The sequence below is a fragment of the Sinocyclocheilus grahami genome, unplaced genomic scaffold, assembly GCF_001515645.1.
Source record: "Sinocyclocheilus grahami isolate Dianchi unplaced genomic scaffold, SAMN03320097.WGS_v1.1 scaffold960.1, whole genome shotgun sequence".
Lineage (NCBI taxonomy): Eukaryota > Metazoa > Chordata > Actinopteri > Cypriniformes > Cyprinidae > Sinocyclocheilus > Sinocyclocheilus grahami.
The window spans coordinates 300,458-326,861 of record NW_015506139.1 but is presented as its reverse complement, the minus strand read 5'-3'; the positions used below and the strand labels follow the sequence as shown (position 1 = coordinate 326,861).

Here is a 26,404-nt window from a genome sequence, read left to right as displayed (position 1 = left end):
GATCTTGGTGGACTAAGATTAGCAAACTGTTCAATGCCATCAGATAGAGATGCTAGGACAACAGCCAGACACCTCTTAGAGGGCAAGAAGGCCACCTCTGGTACCAAGCTGGGCAAGGATAGGACTTCTCATTGTTTTCACCCACCTAGGGACTGATTCTTAAGATTTTTGCCTGTGACTGCCATGAAAATTCTTAGGACCCCCAGATGCAGCAGCAGTGGGTGAAACAAAGAGCTACTTTCTACTAGCTATTTCTATCAAGGCATGCGACGGTATCACAATTTCCAACGTGATCTCATGATGATTCATATGTATTACGTAAAATGTGGTTCTATAAAACGTACATTTACTTACGTTTTTACAGGCACTAAAACGTACAATACTGATGTATTTTCAGCATTTAAACGTACAAAACTGACATATTGACAACACCTAAAAATTAATCCTTATGAATATTCAAATCGCGGCATTAATTTTATTATTAGTTGGTTTTTAGTTGTCATATCAATTACCTTGTTTTCAATTCCATTATTAAATTGTTTACTCGTTTATTTATTATTAAATTATAACATTTCGTTTTGTTGTGTGATTTCTGCTGCCAGTTCGTTTCCAAGAATAGGCCTACATAATGTTAAACAAGACTTCACTTTAAACATTAAAATAAATAACATTTCTGCAATCGTTTAACCTTTACTTCTCATGTAATGTTTACTTTGTTTGCCATGGGCCACAAAAGGCATTTTCTCCGACATGCTGTAACTGACAATAGAACTATAAAATACACCAAAAACGCATAATTACGAAGTGAAACAATTTTATTTGTGCGCTGTAATCCAAATCTTCCGAATCCATACAACTGCGAGAAACCGACCCAAATCCAAGCCTTTATTCGGCGATCTTCATCTCCATCCCGAGCAGCGTGTCCAATGACTGTAAGCAGCAAAGCCCGCGCTGACTGCCTGACTGACTGCTCTTTACAAATTCAAATGTTGCCACTTCAAACGACAGGTTTTACGGCAGGATAATTGAACGCTCATTGGTTCTCGCCTAAATTGATCCAAGCCTTTATTCGGCGATCTTCATCTCCATCCCGAGCAGCGTGTCCAATGACTGTAAGCAGCAAAGCCCGCGCTGACTGCCTGACTGACTAGGTTTGACGGCAGGACATTCGAACGCTCATTGGCTCTCGCCTGTATTCGTCACAGATTGCGACATGCCGTGTTTCTGGTGAGTTGTGTTTGAATGATGCGCGTACGCCTTCACAAGTTCACGGAGTGGATCGGGAAAATAATCTGGATAATATTTTCAGTGATTAACAACATAAATTCTGCTCTGGCTCACACAAACCTACTGTATTCCACCAGAGAGGACCGAGGCTGCAACGCATCGTCATTTGGATTACTTTTGGTACTGCTTTTGACATTTTTGCAACAAATAAATGATTGTAATTGCATTTATCTGTCTGTCATGTTTTTCTTATACTGTACAGAAATGTTTAGGTTTATAGGTAAGGAGTGGGATTAGCAACTATAAAAATATTTTAATGCTATAATGTTACTAAAATGGTTATTTTTCTGCATATTTTGATCAATTGTGTTTTATATCCTTTTATATTCACCGTAAAATGGGTAGGTTAAGGGGTCTAAAAATCAAAATGGCTTATTAATAAAATGATAAAAATGCACATTCGGTGTAAAATGGGTAGGTTTAGGTTTGGGGGTAGGTTAAGGGGTCTAAAAATCAAAATCACTTATTGATAAAATTATACAAATGCATTGATACGAACGTCTCGATATAAAAGATACGTAAATATTTTTACTTTTTTAGCTAAAAATACGTAGCAATTTGTACGTTTCAAACGTTGAAATACATCAAAACTGTACATTTTAGCATCAATAAAAACTTACAAAAATTTACGTTTTGGGCTTGTAAATGTTACATATTAATACCTACATATAAACATGAGACCAGGCTGAAATTTCATGTTGCTATAATTGCTAAAGCTTTTATCATGATATACAGTATTATCACGATACTGAAATATGTTGCAAAAAATGTTGTCATAATACAATATAACAGGTTTAATAACTTTTTTTCTTATAACAAAAAGAACTGAACATTTAAAATACAGTAAAGCAGCAATACACACAAACGAATGTTTGAAATATATTAAAGTGCAAAAGAATTATAAAGAACAATTGGTAACAAGGTACAATAAGGTATCATTAGTTAACCTTTGTTAATGCACTGACATTAACAATAGCTACATTTGTTATAGAAGTAATCCCTTTTTTTTTTTATACAACTGTTAGTTCATGCTAGCTCAGGTCCATTAAATAATGCAGTTTCAACCTTTGATTTTAATAATGTGTTATATTAAATGTTGAAATTAGCTAAGATTAATAAATGTTTTAGAAGATTTTTTTCATTTGCAGTTTGTTGACTAATGAATTATAACTTTTGAACTATAACTATTAGAGCCTTATTATGTAAAGTGTGACCGAACCAAAACATTTTCAATCAACATAGAGCATGTTTTACTCCAGATTAAAATGTAAAAAAAAATAAAAAGTTAGAAAATAAATAGCCTGTTAAAGTCTTAAGTATTGAAGTATTCATCTCTGAATGGCTGTTTAAAATATTTAAATCCTGTTTAGAAACAAAGTAGTGCAGCTGCTTTGTTTATGGGGTTTCCGGGGTAATGGCTGCATTTCTGGGCATTCATTCAATTCCAGGGGTTTCACCACAACGTAGTGGTTTTTGGAGGCTATGGGAAAACGACCCCTTTCCAAAATAAAAACAAAACAAAACAGAAATCAAGAGATCATGCAAAGAATGCTGTTTTTTTGCACGGGCGGGTATTTCTGATCTGCTCCGATGGATAATGAATGAGAAAAGCGTCTGTGATGGATAATTAAGGACAATACAGGTTATTTTTATGTTTTATAATCTTACATTTAAACGACTTTCGAAAACAAATAAACAACCAGTAAAAAAATTTAAAACATGCAGTAACGTCAGTTGTGAATGCAATCTGACATGAAACCCCTGCGATCAGGACAGGTATCTGAAGTTATAACAGTATGAATGTAATCTGACAGGAAACCCCCGTGATCAGGACAGGTATCTGAAGTTACTGTATATAATATAAAAGGTTTTTGACATGAAACACCTGATATCAGGACAGGTATCGGAAGTTACTGTATATAATATAAAAGGTTTTTGACATGAAACACCTGATATCAGGACAGGTATCTGAAGTTACTGTATATAATATAAAAGGTATTTGACACGAAACACCTGCGATCAGTACAGGTATTTGAAATAAATGGCTTTTCCCCAACTGCGCATGATCGGTGACCTATGCAAATTCTCAAATAGAACATGCCTGCCTGATGACTCAGTTATGATTACAAGGTTCTGAAACCCCTGGAAAAAAAGTGCATCCCGCATTTCTGCAGTTCCATCAGCGCCATCTGCTGTCAGAGAGTGAATGTGCATTTTCATTCGGTGCGTCTCCTTCACTCATTCCTCCATGCGCTTCTCATTCGTGTTGGGCTTGTTTACATCAGAGTGTGCATGTGTATTTGATGCAGCATACAGCGGTGTTGTGCATTTGAACCCGTTGATGGGAGAAGTATTCTTAAAATGCATTAAAAAAAAATCGGAATAATTGGTAATAATTATTCACGGTATTTTGAAGTGCCCACGATAACAATATCGTGCATGTTCATTACCGTGATACATCGCATTACAGAATACTGGCACATGTCTATTTCCATCCATAGTTTCCATTCACCTATTTTTATGTGCATTTAGGAATAACGCTGTTTTGAATATGTTGTTTGGTCATTCTGAAATGCCTGAGCAAAGCCTGTCTAAAGTCTAAAGTATAATTGTCTAACACGACTGCGTTCCCAAACAGCAGGCATCCACCTCTGAAAGCAATGACCGCATTTATTGTTTTGAAAAAAGTAATTTATCATATAAGAAAATTGTTATATTCAGTGACTTCTAATTTTCTTAGTGATATTTAGTGCCAGTTTATCAGGAAGTGACGCTTTTGTTCTCTTTGGCTCATTGGATGGAAATGGTGCTTTATATGCGTTGTTCCAGTTTTGCGCAAAAGTTAACTTCTTAGTTAAAGTGCCCCTTTTATGGATTTTTGATAATTAACGGTTACACTTAATTTTGATAGTCCACTTTAGACATTCTACTAACTACAAGTAACTTTGCAACTACATGTCAACTAATTCTCATTCATTCGCAACTACATGTCTACTAGCTCTCAGAGTAGACTGTTAGGTTAGGTTTAGGGTTAGTAGAATAGGCTGACATACTTGCAAAGTTTCTCAGTATGTTGTAGATCCATCAAAATAAAGTGTTAGAAGATATTAAGCAGACAGTCTACTAATACTCTAATGACTGCTAGTTGACATGTAGTTGCAAAGTTACTTACTGTTAGAAGAATGTCTAAAGTGGACTATCAAAATAAAGTGTTATTTTGTATTAAAATATCATTTTAAATCTAGTGTAAATGTAGACTTACATCTATGGGGATCGCTTACACACTACAGCCTCACGTGTGATCCATGTCACTGGGCTTAACCATTGTAAACTAGTGTTTTTCCTTGATTCCTCACCAGAGCCAGTCACCAGCACTTGATTTAGGCACATCAATCACACTGCATGCTTACTGGCCCACAGACGTTGACGAGACCCCTTTATAGAAATTTGGTACCGAAGGACAAATTAGGGCTGCATGATAAATCGCATGCGATTGTCATGCGCATCTTGTCAGTAAAGCCGGTTCTGTGATCAATAGTAAATCTCCATCATGTGCTTTTCAGATGGAGCAGCATTTACTTCACAGAGCCGTAGTTCACTGACAAGCTACGCAAAAAAAAAAATCGCAGACGATATCATCGATATTATAAAACTTCAAAATGTAACAGTCAGATTTATTGCGCTTCTATTTCATTGAGCTCCGTCTGTTTGACGTGCATCTTTTGCTGTAGCGTGTCAGTACGAAATATAATTTTACATTTTCAAACATTCATTTTGCCATTAACTGTAATAATTCAGTGCAATATTTGTTTGCACAAGGAGTCTGACAACAGCCAGTGCTCAACACAGAGATCTGATCATCATCCAGTCTGTCTGGAATGACATTACGCATTTCTTCTAGCTTTCTTAAGTTGTCATATTTTTCTTTGTTTATCCGTGAATCAAATTGGGAAATCTGTATCAGATAACACAATTTAAAAACACTAATAACACAGTGTAGTAGTAAATATATGACTTGACTATTTAAGGGAGGCATTTTAAAAATGAAGCATTATAAAAAATAAAAATAAAAACATGCTCTGGTTTGTTAACCACATACTTCCAGATATTGTATATGATGTTAAGATTACCTGCAGCAGATAGGTAAACAGTGGGCCCAGCAAAGGATTGAGGAGGCTGTCATAATAATCATGAGGACAGGACATCACCAGCTGCTTCATGAACAGACGTGAAAGACATTAAGGAAAACAACAAAAATGGCACCTTACAGCACATCATTGTGTCAGTGTCAACAACCACAAGAATCCAAATCTAATGACAGTGACATCACTTCCATAATCATAAACCAAGGTGAATATAAAGCTTTATAATAAGGGGTACCTAAATAATCATGTACTAATTACGCAAATTAAAACTTACTTCAACATAAACTAATAGTGAACGCATGAACTAATCACGAATAAATAAAGATGATTCATGACTGAATAACAATGACTTCATGTGAGAATGTTTGATAGTTACTTTTAGGAGTAAACTGTGAGTGACCGAGTGACTGACAAGGGCCAATTTGTTGTGGCCAGACAACTATGTTAGAGCATGTCTGATAGAGATGGGCATATCGATCCTCAAGTATCGATATATCGATACTGATGCTAGTATCGAAAATGTCGATACTCGAAAATATCGATACCAAGTCGTTTTTTTTTTTTTTACCAGTGATTGTTAATTGAACAAAAGAATTCATGTCTACAATATGCATTGAATTGGACGAATAACCTATGTTAGCGAATAATTGTGTAGGATAGAACTATTTTCCTGCTCATCTGAACACAAGCTAATCAATCAATCAGAATCAAGACAGAACCAATCAATCCCAGAGAGTGTTCACTCACTTCTGACAGTGCATTCAAACAGGGCTGCATTTCCCAAAAGTATCATAAGAAAGCACTGATGCTTTTGGGAACGGCAGCCCAGAAAAATGCTTATCAGAGGACAGAAAAAAACATATGTTTGAGTTATTTCACAATATACAAATTGAAATTGTAGCCTACATAGTTTGTGCAATTACATTTATTTAAATTGAATGTTAAGTTCATATTGATCATGTTCTATTCTGTAATGTTAATATAAATCATACACTGTCAGAATAATGTAGGATATAATTATTTTCCTGCTCATCTGAACACAAGCAAATGTTGCAAGACAGAACCAATCCATCAAAGAGAGCGTTCACTCACTTCTAAAAGTGCATTCAAACAGGGCTGCATTTCCCAAAAGTATCATAAGAAAGCACTGATGCTTTTGGGAACGGCAGCCCAGAAAAATGCTTATCAGAGGACAGAAAAAAACATATGTTTGAGTTATTTCACAATATACAAATTGAAATTGTAGCCTACATAGTTTGTGCAATTACATTTATTTAAATTGAATGTTAAGTTCATATTGATCATGTTCTATTCTGTAATGTTAATATAAATCATACACTGTCAGAATAAAAAGGTTGCATTTTATGCATACAACAGCCTGTCACTGGCAGTCCCTTATTAAAATTAACCATGGTTTTATTAAAGTGACCGTAATACAACTATAGTATTTGTATATTTCCAAGGTTACCACTACAGTAAACATATTTTAACTGTTTAAGTTGCAATTAAGGCGCATTGAATGTTAAAATACATTTCAAATATAAAGTTAAGTGGGTATCATTACCCACTTTACTCATAGTAATTTAATAATTTTATAAATTTCATAATTTAAAAGTTCAGTTTATAAGTATCGAATCGGTATCGATATGGACGATACTGGACTTTAAAAGTATCGTATCAAAAACAAAGTAAGTAGTATCGCCCATCCCTAATGTCTGAAACAGCGAGACTTGTGGGGCGCTTTTGTGAGAACCTACCAGCAGTGGTCCAAAGGAGGACAAATAACAAATTGGGTACAGTGTATATTCCATATAACACCTTACTAGACAGGTGGTCATGATGTTTTGGCTCAACAGTATATATGCATAAATATAGATAGTACAAACATAAATAAAACAATTCTTGTGTTTATACAGCTGGGTATAGACCAGGGTAATGCCACAACATACCATTTGTACAGTGGCTGATAGCCATAGGCTTCCATAGCATTTTTATATCTGCATTAGGATTTCCATACAGGTTTGGAAAAACTTAAGGTTGAATAAATTATGACAAATTTCATTTTTGGATGAAGACTTATAAGCCAGTAGGGAGAATTTAAAGGAGAGTCACGTGAGTAGGGTTGGGTATCGTTTGAATTTTATTGATTCCGATTCCAATTCAGATTCTGCTTATCGATTAAGATTCTTATCGATTCCTAGTTTCGATTCCAATAAGATAAAAAAGTCAAACATTTAGATGTCAAACATTTATTTTGTCTTTTTACAAAGCATTCAGTTCCTTGAGTAACTCGAATACAAAAAAATCATCAAGGCAAATTATGTACTTTGAAGAATCGTTTAGTTCATTTACTAGGGATGCAATGAATTTTCGGCTGCCGAAAATATGTTGCGCCCCACCGCACAGCAGTGTTCAGGTTTCACTCTCCTCCAGCAGTCATCACTGCGCCGTGTGACGCTCCGTTCATTATTCTGCTCTATCAATGTGCATTCTGCTCCGCGTTGTTGCAAACACAGTATTCTGTATGTAGTTACAGTAAATGGTAGGGATGCACCGAAATTAAAATTCTGGGCCGAAACCGAGAATTCTGGATGTGCTTGGTCGAAAACCGAAACCGCTTTGTAATAATTATTTATTTTATTAAATAATATAAAGTAATTTTATAAGACTTTTTAATTTAACTCAATTTTAATGACACGGAATTTAAAAAACACAAGCCAATAAAATAACCACACTTTTATTGAAAGAAAATTGGACAGAAAATATATTAATATTAAATATCAATGTATTATTTTTATTCAGTTCTATGCAACAGAATCAGACATAACTGTTGTTGTTGTTTTTGACTAATTAACCAAATAATGTATAGTCCTGCAAACAGGGTTTTTCCTCTCTCAAAATGCGGTGGAGGTGGTACCATCCTGATCATGTGCACACAATGTACCCACCCTTCAAGTGGCTGAAACAAACACTTGCATGCAACATATTTTAGGTGTTATAATAATTATAGCTATGATTAAAGAAAATGACAATTATAAAGTTATGTTTTATTTTTTCTCACCTAATGTTTTATTTTTAATTGTAAATACCGCTCATGCTCACCGGAAAAGCTAAGTCCGCTCAAATAACGCGCCGACAAGAAATTTCTATGTAGTATACTTGTTCCTGTTTGCAGTACTGGGCAACGCTGGTAAAATCTCGTTCACTAATCTGTTCCCCACTCTGCTCACATGCGCTGATAATAATAGCTTTGCCAGGGTTTTTATATGTTTACTTGATATTTTTTTTACACAACATCATAATTTCTATTCATTTCCCACTGATTTACGCGATCTGATGAGCATGAACTCATATTACACTATCATATCTCTATGAATGAGATGGTGATTTCTGCGTCTGCAGTCTCAATGAGGACATAAACACACAAACAACATCTCCAGAACTGCTCTGAGAGTCACTTCATGACCGTTTCACCGTTTAATTTGAGTAAAACTAGCGTCATATCATATGCACACAGAAATTTAAAGGTATTCACGGTAACCCATCAAAATAAAAATCCGGTTTAATTTGAAGACATTGCAGCACAAATATATTACTATTGTTCAGCAGAATGTACATACTACTACTACTAAAACTATGAAAACTTTATTTTTTAAGGAATGGTCACACAACATTTTTTCCATGTTTTAATTTTAATAGTAAAATTTAATTTTTACCCTTTGTTTGCCAAAAAGTAAAATTTTCAATAATTTAAAGATAAATGATATTTTATGCCTTATATAACCAGATACACAACACAGAATTTCTGAGGAAAAATAAAACATTTCATAAGGCTATTTTAAGAATAAATAACAATAAAACATTAGGTGAGAGAAAATAAAACATAACTTTATAATTGTCATTTTCTTTAATCATAGCTTTAATTATTATTACACCTAAAATATGTTGCATGCAAGTGTTTGTTTCAGCCACTTGAAGGGTGGGTACATTGTGTGCACATGATCAGGGTGGTACCACCTCCGCCGCATTTTGAGAAAGGAAAAACCCTGTTTGCAGGACTATACATTATATGGATAATTAGTCAAAAACAACAACAACAACAGTTATGTTTGATTCTGTTGCATAGAACTGAATAAAAATAATACATTGATATTTAATATTAATATATTTTCGGTCCAATTTTCTTTCAGTAAAAGTGTGGTTATTTTATTGGCTTGTGTTTTTTAAGTTCCGTGTCATTAAAATTGAGTTAAATAATTATTACAAAGCATTTTCGGTTTCGGTTTTCGACCAAGCACATCTAGAATTCTCAGTTTCGGCCCAGAATTTTCATTTCGGTGCATCCCTACCATTTACTGTAACTACATACAGAATACTGTGTTTGCAACCACATGCTCCTTTAAAGGATTACACACACACACACACACACACACACACACACACACCAGTATGCAGAGAGACATTTAAGAGGGTTTATTCTCCAAATAACTTTAAATTCATATTGCTGAAAAATGTGTTAATAAATGTTGTGTGTATGGACTCTTGTTTTTGTTCCACATTAGCTTCCTGCCCACTAATTTTTGCCTCTTACAAAAGCCACAAAGCCTTCTAAGAAGACAGTAAAGGTTTATGTCATGCCTGAGCTGTAGTTGGGCTGAAACTTGAAAGTTAAGTTGCACAATGTTTAGGTTTTATTATTATTGTTTATTACTATTATTCTGATTTATGTCTTAGTTTTTGGTTGTACTATGTTTACCTTTTTTTAAGTAATTTGAAATAGATTTTTATATTTTTATATATTTGTATTTGCATTTTGAATGTAATATGGCAATTAAATGCACTAAATGGGTTTAGTTTTCACAGTTATTAATATGCAATTTCAGCAATAAAAATTTTCATTTTTTCTAAAAAGGAAACAAATTACTTGTTCATTTTAAGAGACCTGTCTTATTGTCTCTTGTATATTTAGTATTACTCTTTAATAAAGAAAAAGTTCTTATTCGATTACTGGATTAATCGATGGAATTTTCGGTAGAATACTATTACTAAAATATTTGATCGCTTCAGCCCTACAAGTAAACAGTCAGTAATAAGATAGGAACAAACAAATCAATTAGCAATATCATAAATAAATACAACTGAACAAAATTTCAGGTATAGAAACTGTAATTAAAAGTTTAAAACACTGCATAGTTTTCTTTTCATAAATTGAATATATTTACTATTATATTAACTTTGATTAATTTATATTTTGTCAAGATCAGTGAATCATTTTCTTTTGTTCTTTGATTAACATTAATGACTAGGCAGCGCGTTTATTAGGCTGCTGTCTCGTTAACACCGAACACACGCAAATCTAAAAATACTGTACATGTGCGTTTTCTTTCTGTTCTCGTAAGACAAAAACGGCTGTGTTTATGATAATATACTGATGTAGTTTTCTGCATATTGGTCGACAAATATGAAAGTAGTCAGTTTCAGCCCCGAACAACCTTTTCTACAGTGGAAATACACGGAACGGTTCGAGAACAGACACAAACCGGGAACCCGTACCGCGACCTCTGTTCTCTGTGCTTGCGCTTCTAAATTTGGAACCGGTTCTAAAATGGAACCGGTTTTCGATACCCAACCCTACACGTGAGAATCACACAAAATACACTGAAATCAAGTTATGGGTGGTAGTTGCAATTAGTTTTCTCCACATTTGATAGGAAAAATCGCTGTAAATATGTGCAAACTAATCCTGTGCCATCCAATTATGTTTATGATGCCTAACCCTAACATGTAGTTAAGGTGGTCATTATTTAGGAATTAATCCATATAAGCCTAGTCATATTTAAGGGTAGTTGTTTATTCATTCTTGATTACTTCATGCCATCATTAATCATTAGCTCATTTTGAAGTAATAATAAAGATAATAGGTACAGGTACCCTTATTATGAAGTGTTACCATCAAATGTTACTGACTTAAGTATGTTTAACTAATAGTTAAAACAAAAAATCATTAAATAAAGGATATGAACTAAGGGGCGGAGCCTGTGGTCTGGAACACTGTCTAGATGGGTAAATGCAGAACCAACAATCTGCTCTGCCAGGCCTTCTATAGCATAAAAGTCTTGCTGCATGCAGGGACCCGCATTCCCAAGCACGTGGTAACTTAAAAAAAAATATTAAAAAAAGACAAAAGAAAAGGGTAAATAGGATCAGGAAAATGAGTTTAGAGCATTGTGGAGTTGTTGTTTTTTTTCTATTAATCAAACAAATTTTTAAAAAAATTATTAAACTTGATTGTTCCAACCAGTTATCATAGAGTGAGGAGAAGAAGCCTTGCATGCGTTCAGCAATGTTTCTGTATGCTGAAGAGTCGTAGGCATCTAAAAGTGGTTGAGGAATTCCTGTAGGAAACATCAGGAGTTATTTCTTTAAGATAACAAAAGTCTGGGGTTTTAAAGGCAATGTTGATTTAACTGCACTGACACTATCAGATGAGAACAAATTTTGAACAGTATTGAACAAGATAATGACACTCCTGCCTTCCGCAGAGCTGCTTAAAAGCTGAATTCGAATTTGTTTCATAATTGATTAAATCTGCAACATCACCTTTATTTTCCTGTTTAATTCTGTGAAGCTGCTTCAACAATCTATATTGTTTAAAGGACTATAGAAATACATGAGACTCGATTTGACTTTACCAGTCACAGCAAAACCTAAATGATGGTGTTCATAAAAGGACAAGACAAATGAGAAACCTACCTAAAGCAAAATTCTTCTCCACATCCATAATATCATAGACCCTTGTAAAAGTCTTGCTAAGCCGGTTGATGTTCTCTGACAAGAACAGGTTATTTTGGGTCCTGAAAGGATGAAGAATGTCAAACTATTCCAAACATTGTTACAATAGTGGAAAAACACTACATAGAACAGCACAGAATATACCTGTAGACTATCCATGATTTTTTTCACCATATACTATTCCAATATTCAAATGTCTGTTTTTCTAGAAAATTAATTTCTAGGAAATGACCTAATTTACCTGATGAGAGCAAAAAGGTTAGGCAGCAAGGCCTGCAGGGGCTCCGCACAAGGGTTTCTGTAGATAGGGGCCCCATCAGAGGCTGTGCTAACCACAAAGCCTCCTGCTTTTGCCTCCTCAGGATTAGCAGGCCAACGAGCACGCTTTACAACCCCAAGTATGGTGTTCACACAAAAACTAATCTGCCATTAAAGACAAAAGCAAAACTGATGAGATTTACAACAAAATTCAACAGCTATGCAAAGACATTAGACTGCATGCATTCATTTGAGAAGTGGTGACACCTACCCGTGACCTGTTGATACCCATCTGATCCTCTGTGTCAGCATCACTGATCACCTGATCAGCACCAACATATGCCAAGAAGGTAGCAGGGTCCAATAACACACTACACAACAAAATTAAAGGAAGGTTCATACATCAGACAGCCTCAGATGCATGTACATAAACTAGATATCAATGACATATCATTATCATGTTAAATATCTGTTTAATAAATTCAGTAAACGCCTGTCTGGGCAACAATATCCATTCATACCTCTTCATCTCCTCTGACAGCCACTGTGCAGTAACAGGTGCCATGAGTTCTTTCAGAAAGGCTTTCTGCTTGTTATAGTCTTTAAACTGATTGCTGATTAATATCAGGGCTTCCATAAGAGCACACTTCTCCATTTGTGTCAGCAGCAGCTCACTGGAGAACAACTTTTTCACATGCTCATACATCATGTCAAAGCACGGCTACAATGCAAGAAAAATAATCTATTATCATTAGCGTCCTAGAAGGGAATGCTAATATAACCGGTTTTAGGGCCATAACTAAAATTAAATATGTTTTGCATTGTAAAGAACTGTATTATAAATGCATGCTTCAACATACCAGCATAAAATCTGAATAATCTCGACATATCCTAATGATGGACGAACAGGCATGTCTTCTGAGATTCTTAACAGCTCGCGTTCGAGGTGCCTGAACACATGCACATAACATCAACAAGACTGTTTGATTAGAGCAGGACCTTTTAGGACATGCGCCCGCCCGCCCGCCCTGCTGTCTGAGAAGGCTATCTGTTTGTACACTTCAGGTGTGTGAGCGGTGCACATAGAAACACTCTTATCACAATGCGTGAGTACCACACTGAGATGTCTTGGGCTTAAATGGCTTAAAATTACTTTAATGTTTAAACTGACAAGACTAAAAAACACGTGAGAATGAAAAACTTTCTCGAGGAAGCAGCACTGGCCTGATTGTTAAGATAGTTTTGGGGGGCTAAGGTGACAGATAGGGGGGCTGAAACCCACCTAAAAAGGGTTTAGAACCGCCCCTGGTATAGCGTGCGTAATTATACTGAAACAAATATATAACCAGTTTACCTGATTCAATGTGATGGCTGAGACTGTTTCTGAGATAACATGCCAATCCGTGGTTGGATTTCCGACACAGCTAATCGTAAATCATCTTACACTGTCAATAAACGTGACCAGGGTTGCCAGGTTTTCACAACAAAACCCGCCTAATTGCTACTCAAAACTAGCCCAAAACTACAAAACGCGGCAAGTGTTAAAGTAGCCCAATTTGGCGGGAAAACTGCAGACTTGGCAACACTGAGCGTGACTGATACTGGGCAAAACCCCTGGATTAGAGAATGACATGCAGTTATAAGTATGGGCACCTTACCTTGCATTCTTCAACCAATTCAAATGTGATGGAAGGAAATATCTAAATATAAGTGAAAAAGACATTTGATGATGATATGTTTTTAGCACATCTATCATGCACTAAGTAATGACATACAGGCTACTACTAAGTAAAAAAAACATTTGCAAATGCGTCAAACAAGAGAAATCAGTCTAAAATGTATTTGACACCCTAAATCAGTGGTTAGACAGTGTTTTAGATGCACTTAAATGCAGACACATTAGCAAAACTGTGCAAAAAAAAGCCCATTGTCAATAGTGTAGTGATGTATGAAGCACTTCTCACAAAGTCACTTTCTAATCAAGCTGCTTTCAGTTGGTCAGCGGTGCAAATTGATAAATTACATTTGACAAATTAATAACAAATTGACCTCACACACAAAACTCCCAATTGAGTGGACTCCAATTGGAATGACAAAATTTTGCCTGCAAAAGTTCACTGAGCAACAGTAAATGTGACTGGACATTTATTCACATTTTCATATGAAAGATTATATACCTCACCTTAAAGAGTACTTGAGGCAGGAAGTGTGGTTGATGTGTGACGAAGGGAAAGAGACTGGATATGATGGTAAGAACACAGGACAGAATGAGAGGATCTCTTGTCTCATAGTTTACAACCATCTGCAGCAGCTCCATACCCTCATCTATGGGAATTTTCTACAGCAATGGGAGGAGGAAAAAAAACATCTCAATGACAAGATACCTTTTTAAATCCCTCACCGCTGTACCATGAGAGAAACTGGTTGTCTTACCTCCTTTTCAAGAATTTTAAAGAGCTGTCCAAGCACACTTTCTGTGAAGAATGTCATGGCATCCCACTGAACCGCTGTCAGAGACAGAGCAGAACAGAGACCCTTCTCTGTTTTAGCTTCAGCAGATAACAATACTAATTAAGCAGTGTTAAAAGCAACATTCCAGGGTTAAACAAGTCCCAGAAACACAATTTACAGCATTATGTTGATTACCATCTGTCGATTATTGTCTGTGGTAGCCAGCATTGGTGAAGCTTAGTTTGTATTGCAATGGTGTTTCAATTGTGAACATATCAATGTTTTAAGTCCATGAACAAAATAAATGAATACAGACATACCATCTACAAACAAAAATTGTTTATTATCTTGTGAATAAGAATCGGTTCAGTTCAACATGGGAGTCGAACTTAAATCTTGTTCCACAAGTAGTCAAAGCATAATTCCCAAATTATAAATGAAACCACACAGTGAAATTGTGTAGGACAAGTGATGGATACCATTCTGCATTATAATGATAAATCTTATGGCAGTCTTTTTGAAGAGGTAAAATCTGCATAGTTTACTGGTACAAGGAAACTATACTATGCAATATAACTAGTATTTTAGATATTATTATATTGTAATTATTAACTGTAATTACTAACTTGTTCTACTCTTGAGTGTATGACAGCTCATAGAACCACTCTTAATTTCTGCTAGCAGCTATATGTAGGTTTATACAGGGATTATCAAAGACTAGTTTTTAAAGTAGACTTATTTCATTTATGTAATTTTAATTAATATATTTATTTTGAAGTGTCAGTTTTTGCATTATGATTATGGTCAAACCAGAAGACAGTATGGATATAACGATATTATCAATATCGTGATATCGCGATAGCAAATAGTCTCAATATTATCATGGTCACATGACGATATGAAATGATAGGTCTTCCAGACAAAAAGTGTAGTTTTTAAAATATATTTAATTAGTACTGTCAAACGATTAATCGCAATTAATTGCATCCAAAATAAAAGTTTTTGTTTACATAATATATGTGTGTGTTATGTATAAATAAATACACAAACATACAGTATATATTGAAAATATTTACATGTCAATATATATTTTCATATAATTTATATTATATATTAATATATTTAATATAGGAACATAACATTTTTCTGAAATGTATGTATGATTAATTATTCATATTTCCCCATGAGCTGATTCGCTACAAAACAAAAACTTTAAGTTAAACTAAGTTAAACAAAAAGTTAAACTTCTTATTCTAACATAAAAGGTCTTTAAAGTGTTTTGGGCCATTATGCTTTGGCACGGTATCTGTCAAGCAAACTAAAACAAAAAGCACAAAATGGTTTAATCCCTGTTTTCACTGCACATTTCAAAGCGAAGCGCACGCAGTGTTCAGGCGATCAGCTCGTGATCCGCTGTTTTCCACACCTCAGAACGGCTCCGTTCTCAGTGAATGAATGCAGTGAACTCCATTACTGCATGTGCTGTGAGTTTAGTGCGAGTTTATTCATTTTCATTTATTTTACAGTGCAGTTGTTTTAAGATATATGGCTAATACTGTCATTGTTGTTATTATTATAATATTATAATTTGTTTGGCTTCCTAAAACACCAGTGTGAATGTAATTTAGACTGAGACCGTATACCACAAATAAAAAGAGGGTTGAGTCCCATTTAAAGTTCTGGTACAAGTCAATTCACTGACTTTTTTGACGAAATATTTAAAAAACATGGGATGGAGCTCTTAATTTTGAAGTGCATTAGCAAGAATAATTTAACATTAAAATGTACAAAATTTTAAAATTCCAATTTTTCGTCTTTTTTTAATATTTTTTATATCTCAATAAATATCGTATAGTGGACTTCATATTTCAGTATTACCTTATCGTGAGATTTTGATATCATTACATCCCCTAGAAGACTTTTTGTTACCCATAATCTAATTTAAACATCAAAATTCAATAAAAATATAACAAAAAAAACAAACAGGAATATATTTTAGTTTTTTCGTATTTCCAATTAATTTCCTACAGTGTTTATTTTCGACCATAAACAACATAAGTGTGACTATTTTCTTTGACTACTTAGCTTTTTCAAATGGAGTTTGAAAAACACAATTTGTTTTTTATTTTCACATAAAAGTCACCAAATTTCATTCCATTCCAATGAAGTTAAAAATTAAAAAACTTTTGGGGGGTAAAATGACCGAACACCAGAGGGTTAAATAAAATTTGGTATCTGGCATTTTTTGAGGTTAAAGAATTATCTGCTGTGTGTCTGTACATGACCATTTTTTGGTCAAACATTATGTAATCTTTGCATTGAAATAATGTTTCCAATACACTGAAGATTATTCATCATGATACCATGGAATGAGATTTTTTTTTAAAAATGAGATAGTACAGCATAGAATGAGATAAATATTGAATGAGATAAATCGCAGCACAATTCCAAAAATTGCACAAACTTTTGGCAGATGAAAGATTACCTACCATGAGAAAGTCTACTAACAGTACTCACATGTTGTATTTCCAGTATCTATAGGTGTGCAGATCTGATACTGCACCCATTCCCTTGCAATTTGGAAGGCCTCAAATGGGACAATTTTACAAGCCAGACGAACTGCTTCCCCCTGCTGAGCCCTGAAAGCTGTTTATGGGAGAAAAAAAAATTGTTCAGGGGTTAACCAAACCATTGTAAATGCAGTTTTATTTATTATTTTCTTTTTAAAATAATTTGTTCTTTGATAATTTCTGTAATTTGTTCACCATTTGAATAACTCCTTGTTACTAATCAAATCAGCTGGGTTGATTATATGATGTGTAGGGCCCTATGAAATCAGTTTTATTTCAAATTATATCAAATTAATTTAGCTTTACTCGTTTTTAATGGTTAAATTAAATTAATCATCAAAAAGCTAACCAATAAATTAAAACTATAAACTTCACATCAATTTATTAAACATTTAACAAAAATTCAATTTTTATATTTTCCCACCATATGTTTTATTGTTACCAATATGTTTTAGCATGTCTAATTATTTGAATGCATAAAAACTCATTCTTAAAATAGCCTTTTTGAAATGTTTTTCCCCTCAGAAACTCTGTGTTGTGTATTTAAATTTTTCTGGTTATCAAATGAAAGCATAAAACATTAATTTCATTCATCTTTTAATTACTGAAAATAAAAAACTTTAAAAAAAAAATTAAAACATGGAAGATGTTTTGTGTGATTATTTCATAAAAAGTATGTTTTAATAATTTTAGTAGTAGTAGTAGTAGTAGTATGTACATTCTACTGTAATATATTTCTGGCACAATGTCTTCAAATTAAACTGAACTTTTATTTTGACAGGTTGCCGTGAATACCTTTACATTTCTGTGTGTATATGATATACGCTAGTTTTACTCAAATGAACGGTGAAATGGTCGTGAAGTGACTCTCAGAGCAGTTCTGGAGATGTTGTTCATGTATTTATGTCCTCATTTAGTGAGACGACAGACGCTGAAACCACCGCGAGTCACGTATGCTTCAGTGTGTAGTTAACAAAACGATAGTAATTTTGTGGGTTAATATTCACAGATACTAGTCCATATCATGATTTGATTTAAGTGTAATACCCTACTTTTGATTAATTCATTCAAAGTTTGACAAATTCCATGACATTGCACGTTATACAGTAAATTTCGTTTTTATGACTGGATTCTGCGATTCCGTACGTGTTTTCCGCATCACAGAAATCATAGGGCCCTAGATGTGTGCATTTGATTGCCAAAATTACAACTGAACAAAATATTTTTAAAAAATTAGTAACAAGAAATTGTTGTTGGTAAAAATGTTTGTATTTGTCAGTCAACAATAAAAAATATATAAATATGCAAAAAAAAAAAATTTTTTAAGTACACCGATGTAATAATATTAAATTTAGCCAATTAGTTACTAACTAATTATAACTCACAATTAAAGGAGCAGTTGAAATCTTCATCACTATCAAAGTCCACTCTAGAGAATTCACAACCTGGACAATCATTCTTGGAGGGAAATCCAGTCTGTAAACGGCAAACAGAGCAGTTAAGTATGATATGAAGCATTATTCAAGGCTGCTCTGTCTGGTATACACAACACTTACTTTAACAAGACTGATCCTTGCCGCTCTTAAATATTTTATCGCCATCTGGCCAACTACAGCATCCTTTGATAAAATTTCATGTCGGAATAGGTTTCCCCAGGTCATTTGCGTGGACGACCTCAGAAGCTGTTTTAAATAATATATAAATATGGAATGCATAGTAGACCAAATTTAGCAAAAAAATCTTGGTTGACCAGTAAGTTTAACGGAGTAGCTATAATGCCACTCTACCTGGCTAGGATGAGTAGTGAAGGCGAAAAGAGCTTCCATGTATTTATCCAGATTAAGAGGAACTTGTACTTCAAAATCGGAACCCTAAAGAGAAAAATAAAAATATTTTGTATTTTTCATGAGAAAAAAAAGATTGCTACAAAACAGTGATGTGTATGCTTTAACCTCACCACTAGAGAGCAGATTTGGCTACCCAGGGCACAGAGAACCTGACACAGCCTCTTCAAAAAAGTGTATCTTCTTTCCACAATGCCGCCTGATGATCTAAATTGTAAGATGGACAGTTGTAGTTATAACTAACAGAAGTAATATTCTAAACTAAGCTTGGCAGTTTCAAGAGAAAATGTATACTCACTGGTTACAGAGAGCTGCACCACCAGCTGACCTATATTAAAATTAAATTCAAAGAGCAGTGTGCAGTCATACAAATAGAATACAGTCATTTAGAGCAAGGTTCCTCAAATTCGGCTCTGGATAGACAGAGAGTTTAGTGCCAACCCTAATCAAACACACCTGAAAAAAGTTCATCAAGGCTTCACCCGAAAGCCGTTTTAACTTGTTGCCTTGCTGCCCAATCAGGCAATGACTTGTCAGGCAGCACACGCTCCCAAAACGTAATTTCCCAATTTTGGACAGGCTTCTAATAGTTTAATGATCTACAACAAAATTGACAGTGGTTTGACGATAACCAAGTTAATATTTAATTACTATAGTAATTTCTTGCTAGGAATACATAAAAACTGGAAAAAAGTTAATCAAAAACATATTTACACACAACTGAATACCTATCAAAAGTTTCAGATGCCACAATTTATTTATTCATTAATTCATTCTCAACTGTCACAGAATGGAATGCACAAGAAAGTGGGACATTACAGGCAGTGAAAGATACATCTATGCTGCCTTCAAAAAAAGATCAGATTAAGGTACATCACAGGATGTGACAATAATTGGATTTGAACATGCTTTGTTGCCTTTCTAATGTCCCATGCAGAGTAAGCGTTTTTTCAGATTTTGGACGCAGCCAAGGACTTCAGAGTTACTAAAAAATTTCAAGTGAGTTTGATCTGGGATTGAGCTAAAACCTAGAAGACCCTCCGGATTTAGGAACCCTGATTTAGAGCAAGACGTTTACTCACTGTGCAGCAGACAGGATGTAGTTCATGGCAACTTCATCAAAGAGTACCATAAATGGCTTCCTCTCCTCTAACTTTCCCTGTGGAAGTACAGAACAGGTTCAGTCAAAACTTCACACTAAAGTGTTGCTCTTTATCGGTTGTCTATTTTGCACCATTGGCAAGTTCTTTCAATAACAGCAGTCAAGCTTTATATGATTTTTACGGCCTATTTAAATAAGCCTTCAATAAGCTCTATTCATCCTGTTAAAGTCGATTCTGTCACATTTTACTGCAAGAACAAATGCGATGATGGATTGATGCTTTTAAAAATTTAGGTAAAAAATTAGGAAACTTAGGTTTTTATTGAGTTTCCCTATACATGACAAACTCCGAGGTTAACACAACAGGCACAATAAAATAATTTTAAAAAGCAGAGCGAAATAAAACACAGCAGGATGAATGAATTGAAAAAACAGACGTCAAATTTCTCACAACTGTCTGTATCTGTGTGATTTCCATTCAGTCTTGCTAACATTTTTTTTTTTTTTATATGAGGCACTCTCAATCATTTATTCAAACCACATACTAATTGTAGGAGATTGTGTATCCTCCCAGCATCTAAGTATCTGTCGTGCTGCTGTGACTATACCTACAGTAACCAGCAGGGGCGCCTGCAGGATTTCTTCTGAGAGTACGCAGAGATTTTTTTTTTGTCCCGAGGACCAAATGATCATTGAGAGCAGAACGAATGTGTCACACGTTTTAAACAAAACAAAAAAAAGGTAAAATACATCTATCATGAGCATGCTCATAGATGAAAACAACAGAGAACAAATCAGCATTGATGAAGTGGATTAGAATCCTGCACGGGGCTCAAATATAGGCCCTAGCCCGGCCCTTGTCCTACAGCTTATCAGAATTATTGGCCATACGAGTCCAACTCGAGTCCGTCTTTTTTTCCCTCTTCTCCCAAAACAGCCTATACTACTGTTTCAGCTATTAAAATGGTTCAGTTTTGCATATAGAAAAGTGATAATTCATTTTATTTTTTATTAAGTCAATTTAGAAAAATGTTTGGAGCATTTTTTGTTCATTAAATGTGTTTTTATTTATTTTTTTAAGTAATGACCAGCAGCAGACAGTGAGTTGATCATAGCCTATGTTTGATCAATTTAGCCTTCTAAATTAATCACGACTTCCCTAAAATAAAATCTATAGATATTAAACAGTTCAATATCACAATGCTAGTTTAAACGTTTAACCTAGATAAATGCATTTCACAATAACTTGCATTTTTTTCTTACAGTAGAAACAACTTAAAATATGCAGTCATTTTTGCTCATAAAGGTAAAATTAATACATCACTTGGAACTGTAAAGTGTCTACTTTTACTTGTGAACTCATATCAACAAAACATTGTGCTTTTGTAAAATAAAGAAAACAAACAGGATGTGCTTTCTGCAGTCTCTGTCTTCAGCAGGAGCGCTTCACAAAAATGACCTGAAACTACGGAAATATATCTATTGAAATCTTTAAATTACTACTTTAAAATGAAATCATTCAAATCGAAAACAAAAACTCTTTCAATATGTAATCTGTAAATATGCATATCTCTCTAAAGGCACGTCCAAGAGGAGATGGCGAGTCAAGATCGCCAACTTCATCTTTGCGAAACTGACTTATAAGTCATTCAAATATCTCCTCATGGGCTGAAATGCAGGGCTCTAAAGTACATATTCATGATTGAAAAAAAGAAAAACAAAATCTGCAGGTGCAAATGGACGACATCTTAATTTTCTTAAAGTTACCTCTCCATCAGTGGTGTAGGGATGGGCATTTTGGTTAATTTTCCTGACCGACAACCGCGATGCTCGTTAACCGATCATTAACCGTTAACCAACAAAATTAGAACGTTAAATTAGATTTAAATTAAATTAAAAGTTAGTGCATGCGCAAATTGCAGCACAAATATCAGAACTATAAGGATTCACACATCGTCACATCACACACCTGCAGCGCTTGTGTAGGGAGAAAAACAGAATAAAACCGCATATATAAAAGGAAGAAAATAAACAGTCCTAAACAAATATATTTCACTTAAATAACGAACATATAAACAAAACCAAATTAAAAAAACTGCATGACAAGTCTACACAGATTCAGTTTCATTTCTGTGATACAAATTCAAGGAAACCGAGAAGGCTGAAAGCTTACCCAATTTGTTTTCTTTATTTTACAAAAGCGCAATGTTTTGTTTTTATTGTGAAAATTAATTGTTGTAGGCTAACCAGATCTCATAGCAGAGAGAACAGAGAGAGTGCGGTTCGAACGTAAATTTATAATTAATGGCATGGCTGATTCAGTCGACAGAAACACTGTACACACATAATAACTGCAGAAATGTTTGCGGGGCAAATCTCAGGTCAGTCTGAGCGCTCATGGTACGCACAGTGCGTACAGCCAAACACCTGCAGATGTCACTGGTAACCAGGGTCATTGTTATTATTCTGAGGAATCTTAGTTTTGTCTCCTAAAAGACCTTTCAGCTAGGTGAAAGCAGGAGGTTATATCCCAACCACTTCCTAAGATATTTCAACACTATTTCCCAAAAAGGAATATTCCTCTGTATGTTCTCGAAGAGTATGAATTAGGGCTGGGCGATTTGAAAAAACGTTTAAATGCAGATTTTTGCTCCAAAGTGAACATTGTAGAAACCAGACAGTTATTTGTGGTTTTAAACTACTCTTTATGGTCAGAACATGACAAACATTTCATGTTTTTTAATTATTTATCAGTCATTTTTCCTTAAAATAAGTATAAATATCAGTGGGTCAATGTTTAGAAAAATAATGTAGGTTACTAGACTTTAAAATATACTTATACATATGCTACTTTGCCTTTTGGAGTAATTTTTGTGACAAAATTTTACTTCCGCATCTGAAAAATGCCAAACTGGAAGTGAAGTAACTGAGCAAGCGCAGTCAATTTAAACAATAGGAAAACAATGGATCGCAATGACAGTTCAGACGCTGAGGTTAGGGCTGGGCGATAAATCGATAACAATAATTATCGCGCGATATAAATGTCCTCGATAAACGATAACAAGAGTTCGATAAATGTTCGATATAATGTTTAAATGGCAAAGGCGGAACGAAAGAGCGCTAGTCATATGAAGTGCGCTACTCTGAGCTTTTATCCACTCGAATCAAAGTTCTAATTCGCTGTTCACTCGCTGATGAGTCTCGCTCACGCGACACTGAACAGCGCTGTGAGATCCAGTGTGAAGCACTTGAATTCAGCGAGGAACACAAATAACTGTTTACAGCCAGATGAAACAGCGCTGACAAACAGCAGAAACACTGTGCGCAACGATATAGTCAGAAGACTTTTTAATCTACAAATCGCCATCATTAACCATTAATTTACTGTTGTAGCACTAACTACATGGTATTTTGTCAGATATGTGGGTATTTGAGTCAAATTTTATTATTAATGTAGACATGTATTATTGAAGGAGGAGTAATGGAATATAATTACAGTATTTTTTGTGATTACGCTATTAGTCCAGGTGATGTGAAAATGTTCACTTTTTCATAAAAGCATGAAACTTGGTACACTTGTATAGTTTGCGGCCCTAAACATTTTCAGAAATAGAGCCATCACAAAAACACCTTGTGGTTGCCATGGCGACCATTTTACATTCCTCCATAACCAAATTATGTATTTTGTGTCATATCTCCTGAACCAAACATGAAAACACAGAAAAGGCGATGTCTACCCCTATGTTTTGATGGTCAAGGATTACAATGATACCATATACAGCACATAAACTGTTCAGATGAAGAGTTAATGGCGAAATCAGCAATGTGAGAAGGAAATCACAGTATCCGAGTATCACAGCAATAGTCCATATTATGCAGTCCCTCCAGGATTTTGCGATCGCTGAATTTATCACAAAATCAAGCAAACTCTACAATTTCTACAAGAGCTCGCAAATTTTCATAATTGCCGCAGATTTTCCACAGATTTTGGGACGTCCCGGGACGTCATCGCAATGCGCATTCAGACAAAGAAAGGTTCCAATAATGGAATGAACAGCCTTGCGTTCTCATCATGACCGATTTACAAGAGCTACATTGGACAAACAAACCAAAACGAATCTGCGCTACTCGCAGCGTAGACCGTTTATCTGCTCGGGCCGGAGCCGCGGGCTGATCTCGATCACGTGACACCGTTATACACAGCGCTGGGAGATACAGTGAAGAAAGCAGTCGAATTCGCCGCAGAATCAATAACATCTCTGTGAAATCTTGTAAAAAGCATTCAAATTTGGCACAGAATTCTGCTAAAGCTGATATCAGAACAAACGCCACTGATGTGGAAACCAGGAAAAACATTGTTCAATAAACAAATCACCACCATTCACCATGGATTTAACATAGTAAAACTACAGGAACAACTTGTGGCAGAAATGGTCTAATATTTTCGAGTGTTTTTAAATGCCTGACAACTTTTCCCAGCACTTCAAAGCTTTAAGTATTACCAAAGTCCCTTTAAGGCATTAGGTATTCTATAGTCTTTGGTATTACCGAATTTGAAAGTTATTTTTAGTGTGATGACATTATTTGTTCATCCTTCATCAGTTGCCCTACCATTTATAAAAACTAAAAGTTTCATGATGTAGGAAAGCAAAGACTTAATTAAAAAACACATTAAATTACCACTAGTAGATGGCTGCAGAGAAGTACTTGTAGGCTTATTAGCCATTTCCACTCCCCAATATATATTTTTTGTATTTATTAAATCATATTTAGACATGAATGACAGTAATAAAAGTTCATTTTATCTGCATCTCCACTACCTAGACAGCACAAGTACATCTGTAAGACGTCTGCTAAAGATCTGGGAAACATCTGCTGTGTAATCTGATAAACGTCTTAGAAGCAGTTTTACATGCATTCTAATAAATGTCTATTTGACATCTGACAGGAAACGTCTCGACGTATTGCAGATGAGCAAACACTCTAAAAACTACATCTTGCATATGTAAATGCAGACATCAAATAGACATCTCCGAGATGTACATGTGTGATTAGGGTGAGTGCTTTACTGTCATGTGCTGGTGCCACCTTCTGTAGAACTTAATGGCACTGGTGCTGGTGTCCTCCAATTTGAGTCTGGAGCCCTACAATGGTTCTCGAAGTCAGAAAAGTCATAATGTTAGAAGAATGTTGTCCGTGGTATATTTTCACTGCAAAACAATAAGAAATGCCGCAAATTTTGAGAAAAGCTACAGCAAAATCAGTCATTTTAGGCCGCAATAGCCGAGGGGCTAGGTCAGGCCGAGGGGTTCAATAACTGATCCCCAGGAAACCCTGAAAGACCTACCTGTGAGATAAGATTCAAACCAGTGGAGTGCAGATCTCGTGATGGTTGACAGGAGAATCTGATGATTCACAGTGTCAAAAGTGGCAGATAGATCCAGCAGAATAAGAACTGATGATTTGAGGTGTGTTCTGATTGGCCAGCTATCCAGTGCATTGTAATAGGCCGAATACCTCAAGCGTGTGACGGAAATGTTGCACCCCTTACCATACTGTGATGGAGCGACGAGACAAAAACATTAAAGGGGTCATATGATGCGATTTAAATTTTTCCTTTCTCTTTGGAGTGTTACAAGCTCTTGGTGCATAAAGAAGATCTGTAAAGTTGCAAAGACTAAAGTCTCAAATCCAAAGAGATATTCTATATAAAAGTTCAGAGTCAGCCACGCCTACCTAAAACGGCTCTTTCTAACACGCCCCCACATATCTTCGTCACTATGTGGGAAGATTTGCATAACGCCGCCCAAATGTTCTCGCAAAGAAAGGCGGCGTAACTTTTATTCTCGCTGTAGTTTTGTTGTTGCTTTCGCCATGTCGTGAAGGCGCTGTGTGTTTCGTTGTGAAAGTGAAACTACTTTGTTTGGCCTTCCAAAAGAGGACGATATCTGCTTC

At 35.1% G+C, this 26,404-nt stretch overlaps 1 protein-coding gene across 1 annotated transcript in view; it reads right to left on the bottom strand.

The window, feature by feature from the left end:
• xpo5 (exportin 5) overlaps positions 1-26,404 on the bottom strand; it is a 99,606-nt gene that overhangs the window by 50,609 nt on the left and 22,593 nt on the right. The window contains exons 8-25 of the mRNA XM_016249922.1: positions 20,430-20,506; positions 19,646-19,675; positions 19,461-19,554; positions 19,291-19,374; positions 19,060-19,185; positions 18,889-18,979; positions 17,451-17,579; positions 14,916-14,989; positions 14,665-14,820; positions 14,141-14,182; positions 13,343-13,432; positions 13,004-13,203; positions 12,754-12,853; positions 12,466-12,647; positions 12,186-12,286; positions 11,731-11,827; positions 11,452-11,588; positions 5,418-5,515 (exon numbers count right to left, since the gene is read on the bottom strand). Coding sequence (XP_016105408.1) covers positions 5,418-5,515; positions 11,452-11,588; positions 11,731-11,827; positions 12,186-12,286; positions 12,466-12,647; positions 12,754-12,853; positions 13,004-13,203; positions 13,343-13,432; positions 14,141-14,182; positions 14,665-14,820; positions 14,916-14,989; positions 17,451-17,579; positions 18,889-18,979; positions 19,060-19,185; positions 19,291-19,374; positions 19,461-19,554; positions 19,646-19,675; positions 20,430-20,506 — 1,908 coding nt within the window. The remainder of the gene's footprint in view (positions 1-5,417; positions 5,516-11,451; positions 11,589-11,730; positions 11,828-12,185; positions 12,287-12,465; positions 12,648-12,753; positions 12,854-13,003; positions 13,204-13,342; positions 13,433-14,140; positions 14,183-14,664; positions 14,821-14,915; positions 14,990-17,450; positions 17,580-18,888; positions 18,980-19,059; positions 19,186-19,290; positions 19,375-19,460; positions 19,555-19,645; positions 19,676-20,429; positions 20,507-26,404) is intronic.